The sequence below is a fragment of the Schistocerca nitens genome, chromosome 8 (assembly GCF_023898315.1).
Source record: "Schistocerca nitens isolate TAMUIC-IGC-003100 chromosome 8, iqSchNite1.1, whole genome shotgun sequence".
Lineage (NCBI taxonomy): Eukaryota > Metazoa > Arthropoda > Insecta > Orthoptera > Acrididae > Schistocerca > Schistocerca nitens.
The window spans coordinates 366,388,305-366,401,099 of record NC_064621.1 but is presented as its reverse complement, the minus strand read 5'-3'; the positions used below and the strand labels follow the sequence as shown (position 1 = coordinate 366,401,099).

Here is a 12,795-nt window from a genome sequence, read left to right as displayed (position 1 = left end):
GCCACAATTGTTCAGGATTGTTTTGAAGAACATTCTGGACAATTTGAGCAAATGATTTGGCCACCCAGATCACCTAACACGAATCACATAAAACATTTGTGGGATCCTTTCCCCCCCCCCCCCCCCCCCCTATAGACTTGAACCCCTCGGACTTCTTGAAACTAGTTGACAGAAATTGGAAGTTTTCATAAAGTCAGCCACTCCTGCCAATCAATACGGCCAAACTTTCAGGAAACATTCCTCACACACAAACAAAGAAAATATGTTATGTGGACATGTGTCCGGAAACGCTTACTTTCCATGTTAGAGCTCATTTTATTACTTCTCTTCAAATCACATTACTCATGGAATGGAAACACACAGCAACAGAACGTACCAGAGTGGCTTCAAACACTTTGTTACAGGAAATGTTCAAAATGTCCTCCGTTAGCGAGGATACATGCATCCACCCTCCGTCGCATGGAATCCCTGATGCGCTGATGCAGCCCTGGAGAATGGTGTATTGTATCACAGCCATCCACAATACGAGCACGAAGAGTCTCTACATTTGGTACCAGGGTTGCGTAGACAAGAGCTTTCAAATTCCCCCATAAATGAAAGTCAAGAGGGTTGAGGTCAGGAGAGCGTGGAGGCCATGGAATTGGTCCGCCTCTACCAATCCATCGGTCACCGAATCTGTTGTTGAGAAGCGTACGAACACTTCGACTGAAATGTGCAGGAGCTCCATCGTGCATGAACCACATGTTGTGTCGTACTTGTAAAGGCACATGTTCTAGCAGCGCAGGTAGAGTATCCCGTATGAAATCATGATATCGTTCTCCATTGAGTGTAGGTGGAAGAACATGGGGCCCAATCAAGACATCACCAACAATGCCTGCCCAAACGTTCACAGAAAATCTGTGTTGATGATGTGATTGCCCAATTGCGTGCGGATTCTTGTCAGCCCACACATGTTGATTGTGAAAATTTACAATTTGATCACGTTGGGATGAAGCCTCATCCGTAAAGAGAACATTTGCACTGAAATGAGGATTGACACATTGTTGGATGAACCATTCGCAGAAGTGTACCCGTGGAGACCAATCAGCTGCTGATAGGGCCTGCACACGCTGTACATGGTACGGAAACAACTGGTTCTCCCGTAGCACTCTCCATATAGTGACGTGGTCAGCGTTACCTTGTACAGCAGCAACTTCTCTGACGCTGACATTAGGGTTATCGTCAACTGCACAAAGAATTGCCCCGTCCATTGCAGTTTTCCTCGTCGTTCTAGGTCTTCCCCAGTCGCGAGTCATAGGCTGGAATGTTCCGTGCTCCAGAAGACGCCGATCAATTGCTTCGAACGTCTTCCTGTCGGGACACCTTCGTTCTGGAAATCTGTCTCGATACAAACGTACCGCGCCACGGCTATTGCCCCGTGCTAATCAATACATCAAATGAGCATCTGCCAACTTCGCTTTTGTAAACATTGCACTGACTGCAAAACCACGTTCATGATGAACACTAACCTGTTTGTGCTACGTACTGATGTGCTTGATGCTAGTACTGTAGAGCAATGAGTCGCATGTCAACACAAGCACCGAAGTCAACATTACCTTCCTTCAATTGGGCCAACTGGCAGTGAATTGAGGAAGTACAGTACATACTGACGAAACTAAAATGAGCTCTAACATGGAAATTAAGCGTTTCCGGACACATGTCCACATAACATCTTTTCTTTATTTGTGTGTGAGGAATGTTTCCTGAAAGTTTGGCCGTACCTTTTTGTAACACCCTGTATACACCCCCCGCCATATATGAGGGGTGCTCAAAAAGTTTATGTTCGAAGGCTGTACAGTCGAGCATTGGTACGCCAATTGGTACAACATTTGCCCTATGGGGTTGTGCATTATCATGAAGCAGCAGCACTCCTTGTTGCAGTTTTTCCTTACTTTTCCACAGCAGTAGTTTTCAACAGACATAGTGCCCCCATACACATTTTTCATTCTCTAATGTATGTCTTACTGGTGTGTCCTTTGGCAGACAGGAAAAGAATAACAGCACATTGGTTCTGTTTGGACACATTCGTTAATAACGTTGCCATAATTAACATTTCTTGCTTACGTGTTGCTGCGTAGCAATACCCTCAAATGGAAACTTTTTTGATCCTTCATTGTACAAACAACTTCATAGCACTTTGTCGGGGCAAAATGTCACAGAATTATTACAAAGAGCAAGAAGGAATCAGGGCAACAGCCTACTGCCAATCAGCACTGCATGTTCTACAATGTAAGACCATTACAATGTTTTCAGGAAAAGGTGTAAGATCGTTGATTATTTCCATAATGAATTTTCATTCTGCAGCAGTGTGTGTGCTGAACTGAAATGTTGTAACAGATTAAAACTGCCTTTCACACTAGGAATCATGCCTGGGACCTTTACCTTTCATGGGCAAGTGCTAATCAACTGAGCTATCTGAGCTAGACTCATGACCTGTCCTCACAACTTTACTTCAGGCAGTACCTCAGCTGAGTTCCTGTCTGGTACACAGTTTTAATCTGCTAGGAGGTTTCACTTGATTGTTGCTGTACTGAGAGAGAGAGAGAGAGAGAGAGAGAGAGAGAGAGAGAGATATGAATGTATAAATTCAGTTGCGACTGCCACCAATCAGGATTGAGTCTTCTGACATTATGCAGTGTGTTGTTACAGAAAGGACAGGGTGGTACTTCACCTCTTACATGTGGAAGTTGGAATTTGCATTGTCTAGAGCTTATTACATATCACCTGGTCATTACAGGATCCATTAAACTGTATTGTTGTACCTCATAGTGAGAAATGCGGAGCTCCTTTGGTGACAACCATTTCCTGGCAGTGAAGAGGAAATTAAAAGACAATGTGTAAAACATGTTTGTTGCACAACATAAGTTATTAGTGCTCACTTAAGTTCTCAACCAATGTCACCTTCTCACAAACTGTGGTGTCATAATCCTATAGCCTGTAATAATGTAAGGATGTGTATTTTGATTATTGTGTATAATACTGTCCATTGCTTAAAGTTTAGTTTACAGTGTTTAAAATCATGTTTGTTGCAAAAACATAAACGAAGAGTGCACTGTTTAACAGTTTTACAGCCAATGTCAAGACCTCACAAACTTTAGCATTATATCCATTTAACCTGTAATATTGTGTAGTTTAAGTATTAATTGTGCTTAATAATGTCCATTGTGTAAAGTGTAATTTCAACTTTGAGAAACAAGTTTGATGCACAGTATTGTATGCAAGTGGACTGTCTCTTTGCTTATAATGTTTGGTTACTAAAGAACCATTGCCCCTTTCAGACACTAGTCATTATTTTCTGAATGGCCTAATAAGCCAGAACCTAGTCCTGAATGGCCTGATAAGCCAAAACCTAGTTTAAAATAAACAAACATCAGCAGAACAAAGACAATGTACTTGTTATTCAAAGTTACATTTCAGCTAGTCTTTGAAGTTTATTTTCTTGTCTATTAAATTCTTTATATCACTGGGTAGCTAGGCAAAGATTTTATGACTAAGTATCTCACTCCTTTCTGTGACACAGCAAATTGAAGGTCAGTATAAACCCTTTCTCCTTCTTGTGTCATGTTTATCAATGTTACTATTGCTGTCATTCTGTGATTGATTGCTGACAACAACCTTCAGAGGGGAGAAAATGTACTATGGGGCTGTTGCCAGTATCACGGTTGTTTTAAGAACTGTCTAAAAGAGGTTCTAGAATGGACAACACACATTATACTTGTTTATTGATGTACCCTAATGTGTTATTTCTAATGAAGTGCTGAACCTTGTGCAGTATTGAAATGGATGTATATTGTTTCATCTAAATTCAGTTTCAATCCACTTGCAAAATCATTTACAAATTTTTCATGTATTGAAGTTAGGCTTGATTATAGTACTTGTATCTGTGATAAAGAGAACTATTTCTACTTCTTGGATATGCCATGGAAGATCATTCACACACAACAGGGACGAGAGCAGACCAGAAGTTGATCCCTGTGGTACACCTATAAAGATTTTTTCCCCCCATTCTGGAGATTCTGTTTCATTGGGTGCACTTCTCAAGTTTCTGTATGCATTCTTTCAGTTAAATTGGATGAGAAACGATGAATGAGATATGTGATGCCACGTTTGAGGTTCTCCAAGAGTACTGTGAACTGCACAATCAGATGCTTTTGACAAGTCATAGAAAATGCCAGTTGGTGGTATTTTGTCATTCAGATTTTGTAGGATCTAATTTGTGAATTTAAAAATAATGTTCTGTAGTGGTGTGTTGTTATCCCTGCATACATAATAGCGTCCAGTAACTTTGAGGAGGTGATAGGTAGTGAAACTGGTTGGTAATTACTAATGTGTTTTACAGCCTTCCTTGTAAAGGGGTCTTGACAGTTGCTAATTTCAATATGTGTGGATGCATCCCCTCTGATAATGACATGCCACAGAATTTTAATGCTCATTTTAAGTTCCATAGACTTCATGGTTTTGAGGGAGTTACTTATATTAATTTCTTTGACAGAGTATGGAGTAATTGAAATTTGCCTTTATGTCTGAGGCATTGCTTCTTGCATATATTCTATTTCTTTATGCCTTGAAACGCCAGTACCAATTTTCTGAACTAATTCTAGGAAGTGATTATTAAATGTGTTGGCTACCAGGTGGCTACAATTTATTATTTGGCTGTTTTGTTTAGTTTCCAAGTTGTTCCTTTTATCGTACTCTTCCTGGAAGTTCATATTTAAATTTCCACATACCATAATTTCCTTTATTGTGTCTGACTGGTGTCATGATTAAGACTCAAAGCTTTGTAAGAATATGTGAAATTTTCCCAGTGGGAATCTATATAATGTAACAATTATAAATGATTTTTCTGGTGGCAGTAATTCACAAACACAGGCTTTCAATTGTTGATATCGACAGAAACTACTAGTATCAATAGATTTGAACTTAATTTCATTTTTTACGGTCAAGATGAAGCAGAAGATCACATTGTGTTCTTGACAGCCTCAGATTTGTTTTACATTTGACAAGGTTTAAAAATAAATGCACTTTATGCTTAACTTCTGACACAGGCAACAAAACCTTGTATCGTAGGATGACACCAACCAACAGGTCCTAGGGGAAGGGCTGGGGAAAACCATTGGACATCATTTGTTACTGAGTACTCTTTAAAACTATTTATTAACCAACAATACAAGGCTAAAAAAACGATTAAAAAGTTTTTTTTGCAAAAAGTTAAAATTAATCAAAACATTAAATATTTATAATTTACATTGAAAGTCATGTCGAGGCACAGCATAACCTGAAAATTACAATGAAGTAATAGAACAGCCGCCCGCCCCTCGCATCAGATCAGGGCACAAACTCACAGACGACACAACAGACTGTAGGCATAAACATCGGGACCCAGCCCCCTACTGACAAGAAGCCAAGGCATGATAGCAGCCCCCTACTGACAAGAAGCCAAGGCATGATAGGTAGTGCACTGCAACATATACAGCAAATTTCTGGTTAAATTATACCAAAGCCTCTGCCCCAGCTCTAAGGAAATCCAAAAACTAAGACAAAGTTAAAATAAAAGTGCACTGAATGTTAACTCCCCTCGTGACGCTAGTTAACTTTAACAGGGTCAGGTAAGATACAAAATTAAAGCCGGAATTGCTACTGGCCAATGATCAAATTAGTGATATCTTAAAGGTAGAACCAATATCATCACACACTTAATAAATGCAGAAGCAGCCTTCAAACTAACATTCACAACCCAAGATACACCAATGACCAATTATTAGCTTCACAGTCAAATCAGATGTTCTTAAGAACTGTTGTTATCATGAAATTGTGTTTGGCACAGTTTATGTATAATTTAATAGAGGCAAGCATCATTTAAGCATTATATAAAAAAAAATTCCTCGTATTCTTTGTAAAGGTTGTTATGAATCTAAGCAGAAAGAAAAAACTTAGTGACTGCAAGAAACAAGTTAATGCTACTAAACAAAGCTAACGTCTTTTATAAAGGCCAACATTGTGACAAGATGTGACTTAGAATTAGGCACTGCCTCAAGGTCTTAAAATTAAATCATGAAAACATCTGTTTGCACTTTACTTAAAATTGGTCACCCAAAATTGTTTAAAACATTTACTCTAAACACAAGTAAATATCCCAATGGGAGAGAGAGTTGAACATATGCCAAAAACCATTTCAAAATCACATTAAATGAAAATGGGGGAGCGTAGCACAAAAAAAAATTGAGAAAGCAAACAGAAGGCCAGAACCAAGCTGCTTCAAACACAACCAACAGCAGCAATGAAGACAAGTCACTGGAGAACATACAAATGACACTCACCACAAAGCAGAACTGGGCTCATTCCTTGACCACGGAACCCAAAGAAGACATTGACCCAGTGCCCTGCAGAATCCTGTGGTAAAGGCGTTCCGTTTGTCTAGTGCAGAAGGGGTCACAACTGGTGGGCTGTGCCAAATTGCTTCAAACTCCCTGGGAGGAACTCGGGTACTGCATGAACAAATACAGCCAGGACAGGATTAGGCTGGCCCAGCATAGTACATCAATAGCCACATCGCCCTGCATGGAGAATACCAACCAATCACTACCATCAGACCAGAAAAATGGTGTGCAGGCAATGCTGCCCTATTGCTCTCCAGGATGCCCCTATGTTCCATTGGATCTACCATCCACCATAACTGCCCAGTTCCGACTGCCCCCTTCCTTTTCGCGCAACCCACTTCCTTCCTTTCACCAGAGAGCACCAAAGACCCTCTAACTAGCAAAGATAATTCTGAACTTGTCGGGTGCGAACTATTGAATTCAGTGCATTGCTCATCTTCTAAGTCTTTATGTTATACTTGTAATATTTGAGATAAGCCCCACAATTTTTTTGTAGAATGTAATGGTAGTTCCAAACAAGGGCACTGGGTTGGCTCTTCAAAAATGTTTGATAAGTGTGCCATCAGTATTCCCCTTCCTAAGGAATTTCCTGTATATAACAGTGCCTGACAAACACAGTTGATTGTCACTGTAACTTCATATATGAACACATCATTGGTGGTTTTGTAAAATATTAAGAATTGCAGTTGTCCTTGACAAATAGTACGGTCAGCAGAGTGCAAGGGTTTTGTTTGTGTTTAGTGTTGTTGCAAGCCCTGGTAAGATATATAAGGGCATGAATAGCTTCAAATGTTGAGTGGTCACTGCGAAGGGCACAGTGTTTCTGTATACTCCTGTGAGACAGCATTATCAGCACCTGACAATTTGAAAGAGGCCTCATTGTGGGTACCATTTGGCCAATCGGTTAAGTTGTGTAATTTACAGATTTGTGGGGCATTTGGAAGTAACAGTGGCTTGATGTTGGATTGCACAGGAACATCAGGGCTGTCATACTTGTACAATTTTCCAGTTGACTACTTCTACCACAAGGGCAGATCGCCGTATTGTGCACCATCCACCTGAGAACGTTTCAAGTGATTTCATGACAGCATAGACTGCTGATAACTGGATCACAGCTATACAGCTCCAAAGATTCGCTTGCAGCTAAGGCACCTGATCATGAAAGCCTTCATTGTATGTGTGTCGCATTGAGTTCAGTGATGGATTGCAGTTCTCCTACCTAGATGATCATCTGCAAGTGTGGAGACAACGTGGGGAGATGTCACAGTCCTCCAATGTTTTGTAGAGGTACAGTGGTGTTACTCCTGGCATCATGCTGTGAGGAGCAATTGTCTGGTAGCAATTGACAGAACTCTGACAGCACAGCAGTACATTACAGAAATCCTGCATTCTCATGTTACCTTTCATGTGACAGAATTGTAATGCCATTTTTCAATGGGAGAATGCTTATCCACACATGGCACACTTCTTTTTGAAATGTCTGTGTGATGTTGAGGTATTTCTTTGGGCAGCAACATCTGTTTCTGACGGAACATGTGTTGGACCACCTTAGGTGTCAACTGTGTCCCAGTGCCAGTATCTAGGATATGAAGGACCAGTTGAAACAGTTGTAGGCCAGCTTGCCTCCCAGGATTATAGTGACTTTAAAATGCCCTTCCCAACTGAATTGGTGCACACCCATTCAGGCTAAAGGGATTGCAGTGTCATACAGATAAATAGGCTCATACTGCCAAGTTCTGTGGAAATTTCACTCAATGTGTAATCACTGGAATAACATCACATAACCTCTTGGTCTGTGAAGTTACATTTCTGTTTTCTCCTTCCCTTCTGGGTGTTTCCCTTCTTTTGTCAGACAGAGTATGTAGTCATGGGGGCGATGGAGCAAATAGACCATCGCAGAAATAAAAATTTTCTGCGTTAAAAACATCACAACAAATGTATTCAGCTGAAAAATTACCAAAAGTATACAGAATACACTTCTGCTAGGTACCCAGTGCACACATACAGCTCTAGGAGAATGTGCAAGCAGATATGGAAGCCAGGTAATACAAGTACAGTGGGAACACCCCTGCCGAGTATTGTCTCCTGCGGGAGGAGTTGTGGCAGACAGTGAGAGATAAGAAGCCGCATCAATTAAGCCATTTGTCTGGTAGTGGTGTACATCATACTAGTCACTGTGATGGGACAAAATTATTCAGAACCACCTTCAAATTTGGCTCTATTGTAGCTTCATATGCTAGCAGGACGACTGACAAATATATTTTCAGTTTTAGTGTGTTGCAAAGTGACTTATTCTTTTTTAATCCAGTGATCAGCCGGCCAAATTTTAAATCACTTTAAAACACACAAAAATGAGCTTGAGTGATGGAAGAGACATAATGAATCACTGAAAACTTCTGTACACAATTCCAACAGATAAAGAAAGATATTTGCCAAAAGAGAATATTTAATCAGGAGCAGAAAGACGTTCCTCCCTTAACATTTTCATAAAGAAACTCACAAAAATGGATCATATTGCATAACTGGCATCTTAATGAACAGTTCTTGGTTATTAAAAACAAGTTCACGTTACCATCTTGTTTTGTCCCTGGTAAATGAATTCTGGATATTCTTGTTATAAAGAAGAAATATTATATGAGTAATATATGTTGGCATGTTACAGGTGGAGCAGCTGCAGGGCTCAATGCAGAGCATGATGCAACGCATGTCCCTCCTTTGTGCTTCACAGCAGCCAAGGCGGGTCCTCTCTGCTGACACTGCCGGTACACAGACTGACATTGTAGCCGTGCATACACCACAGACAGACAGTGTTCCCGGTTTCCCGTATGGTCGACCACACCGCCCTTCATCACTGCCTATATCACGTCCATCCCAGAGTCCTCGTGATCTTGATCAGCAACAATCGGTACAACAGTTCGCCAATAGTTTGGTGGATGGCGTTCTGAGAACAGTTGCAGAACAAGGTAGTGACACAGCTGCTGGAAGCTGTGCCTCACTGCCAGAGGATGAAGTTGCACCTACTCTTCCAGAGTGCTTGCCACCAGGAGATAATGTTTTTGCCAATGGGGAACCAGAAAAATTGGTAGAGTGTTCAGGGACAGAGGACAGTGTACATATTTCACAGAAGAAGATGGAAGTTACTGTTGAGAGTGGCTGTTCTGCACCAGAGCACGATGAAGGATTACTGGTGGCATCCCAATATTCCAATCCAATCCATGAAAGTGTTGGTAACATTTGTGTTAAAGCAAACACAGATGCTGCACCTGTAGTTGAGAATGGGCCAGTTGCATAGTAGAATGCCAGTCATATTGGAGCTTGTATGGTTGAGCTTTAATTTGGTTTGTTGCTGAGACTGCTGAAGACATTTTACTAAAGCATATTTCTTGGCTTGCTCCTAATACAGATTGTACAAATCTTATGAATAACTACCCATAGTTATTTTCATGTTGACTGATTTCATTTTTATTTGCCAATGTTTTACTGTTTGAGCTTAATTTTGTAAGCAATTTTAGCAGTTCATTTCATCTTTCTGTGATACATATAAATTATGTCCAAGAGAAATATGTATAAGTTGTTCTTTTTACTTGTTGTAAAAAGTATTCAGCTTGTTGTTGCCTCATGTTTGGAGTCTATCCACTAGTTATAAATTTAATATTTGAATCTCAACTATTCTTTCTAAACTTTTTCCCACTATAAGTGTACCATTCAATGGAACCGAAAATTGCATCTTTTCCAGCTTATAAATATGGAAATGTTTCCTTACATTAGTGAGGTTTTGTAATGAACTCTCAAACAGATGACTTTTTAAATAAGTCAAATTCTGTGTAATCAGTCACTGCCATTGATTGCAAGTTCTACAGGATTTGTAGTTCTAAGTAGGTCAAATAAAATTACAGTTTTTCTTGCTTGAGCAATTTGTGTGTGAAAGTTCTGTGTAATTACCCAGTAGTCATAATTTTCTAACAAAATTAGGTTGTGAGTTTTTGCCTCCAAGATTTATGTTTATTATAATTGAACCAAGTATTTATATGTAGAAGCACAAATGATCTGAACCTGTCAGTGGCCTTGTAGTCATTGCTTCAATGCACAAAAACGTCCAGCTCTGTCAGAGTAATGTTAATACGCACATTGAGTACTTGCTGAGAAAATAGACAGGTAGTTAGTCTTCAAGCACGAACTGCTCATAACACTTAAATGCTCATTACCATTTTATCTCTCAATTTATGTATAAGTTACCAGTGCTTTGCATGCAGGACTGTGAAGTACCTAAGCTCTTGCCTACCTCACATGTGACTAAATGAAACAAAAATGCAATGACTTTTCAAAAGATTGTATTATACAACTTTTTATAAAATCAAAAATTGTCTTGCTCAGCATAATGTAGTTGATCTCTTCTGCTCTAATAGCAATGCTGTCTAACTTTGTATAATTTTATGTGGAATGAGCAGCAGGTTATAGTAATGTCATGATGAAATTGATTTTCTTTCCCCGTTTCCTATTGAACAAAATGTTAGACTGCCACTGATATTAGTATAGTGAACAGTGTTTCATTTATTTGTTATATAATTTGTGAACTTTTGTGGTAATGGAATTGTGTGCTGTTCACTGCAGTATGTTTTCTTATATATTGTCATGTGGCTACTTCTCTACAGATAAGGATTGACAGAGAACTAATTTTCTCAAATATCAGTGTGTGTGTTAGGCCAATCTTTTGTGTAAAATTTTGGTGCTTATTGCAGACACTCAGTTCTGTTTCTATGGAATTTTCTTAGCAGAGATTAAGGTCAACTGTCAAAGGAGAAATTTAGCATGGGGCGAAATAATTTTGTAAACACCACAATATCTTTCAAAGGACGTGTGTGTATCACAAAGTATTAAGTATAAGCAACGTTCACATTCTTGTTTTTCCATTGATCTATGTGTTTACTACTAGGTATTTAGGAATTTATAATAAGTAAAGATTTATATGCTACAATTTGCCAAATGTAAACTGAAATACCATTGCAGTTGTATAAATGACACTGGTCCTACTTTCAAGATTCATTTTGTAATAGTCTCCAAACATCTTGTTCAGTTAAAGGATAGTACATAGGAGAAGCAAATAAATTTGTTAGAGACATTTCAGCAACCAGCAGAGGAAGTATGTATGCGATGGCTGTTACCAGTAGCTTTTCTACTGCAAAAGGAAATACTCATGTTTTACCCAAAAATCAAGGTGTTTTAGATTACTCATGTAACTGAAACTTTACTTTGTGATCATCCTGTTTCTTCTTTGATGTCTTTTATATTAACCTAAGTGATTATTTCAGTATAATTACGGAGAAGGTTTCAGACCTCAAGGAGGCATTACAAACGACCTTGTAATACAGGTATTTCGTTTGCTGAAATACTCTACAAAATTTTTCTAGTCAATGTATAATAGTACAAAGTGAAATCTGGAGAACTAAAAGTAATTGCTTGGTAAAATAAATGCACAACTAAGATACAACAGATGTTTCCACACTACTATGTTTAAAAAAAATGCCAGGTCAGTATATTTGTAACAATGTAGTGATTGACAACTCTGGTTATCAGTCATGTGAAACAAAAAAAAGCAACATCTTATTTTCTCAGAAGAAAATTTTGTAAGATCTGAGCATTATAAAACAACATTTAATATGTTTCAAATCCAGTTTTGGCAAATATGCCATTGTTCCCTTCTGTATTCAATGTATATTAAATATTACAACTTTATTTTTACAACTTATTTCTTTTAAAACTGTTCTCTATCAGCATGTTGTTCATATTAGCTGAATTTTGTTACTGGCATTGTATCACCATCAGTATTAGATTACTGTAAAATCTTTATGGTACTTATAAAACAAATCTATGATGACATTTTCCTCTAGTAATGTTTGTGCATTTGATGTTGATAGCTTTCTTATATTTGTCAAAGAGATCTAAAATTTTATAAAATCATCTTTATGTGAAACAAATTGAACGGTGATTTAAAAAACCTTGAAGAGTAACAGTGTAGCAACTGATAAATAAGTTTTCATTGACCATTTTCTTTATTGGTGCACCAGTTTTTGTTGGATGCATGTTAGTTAAGCAGTATAATCAGAAGAATCGAAATATAAATGAAAGTAGTAAATTTAAAGACACTATATAGCTGAAGCATTGTGTGTTTGATGATGGACACATAAGAAAGACATTGATAAACTTTTTGATGATTATTCAATAGCTAGAGTATCTGGTAGTTCACCCCCCTCCACACACACACACACACACACACACACACATGGCTGGCTGCCGCATTGTCCTGGTCAACTGCATTTTACTGGCAGTATAGCTAGAGGTGTGTATCAAGTGGAGTTGGGGAGAGAAGAAAGAAAGTTGA

At 38.7% G+C, this 12,795-nt stretch overlaps 1 protein-coding gene across 2 annotated transcripts in view; it reads left to right on the top strand.

Annotated features, from left to right (window-relative positions):
- Positions 1–12,124, top strand: part of LOC126198601 (uncharacterized) — a 197,731-nt gene extending 185,607 nt beyond the window's left edge. For both annotated transcript variants that reach the window (XM_049935051.1, XM_049935053.1), the window contains one exon: positions 9,079–12,124. In XM_049935051.1, coding sequence (XP_049791008.1) covers positions 9,079–9,708 — 630 coding nt within the window. In that variant the 3' untranslated portion in view covers positions 9,709–12,124. The remainder of the gene's footprint in view (positions 1–9,078) is intronic.
- The last annotated feature ends 671 nt before the right edge of the window (positions 12,125–12,795 follow it).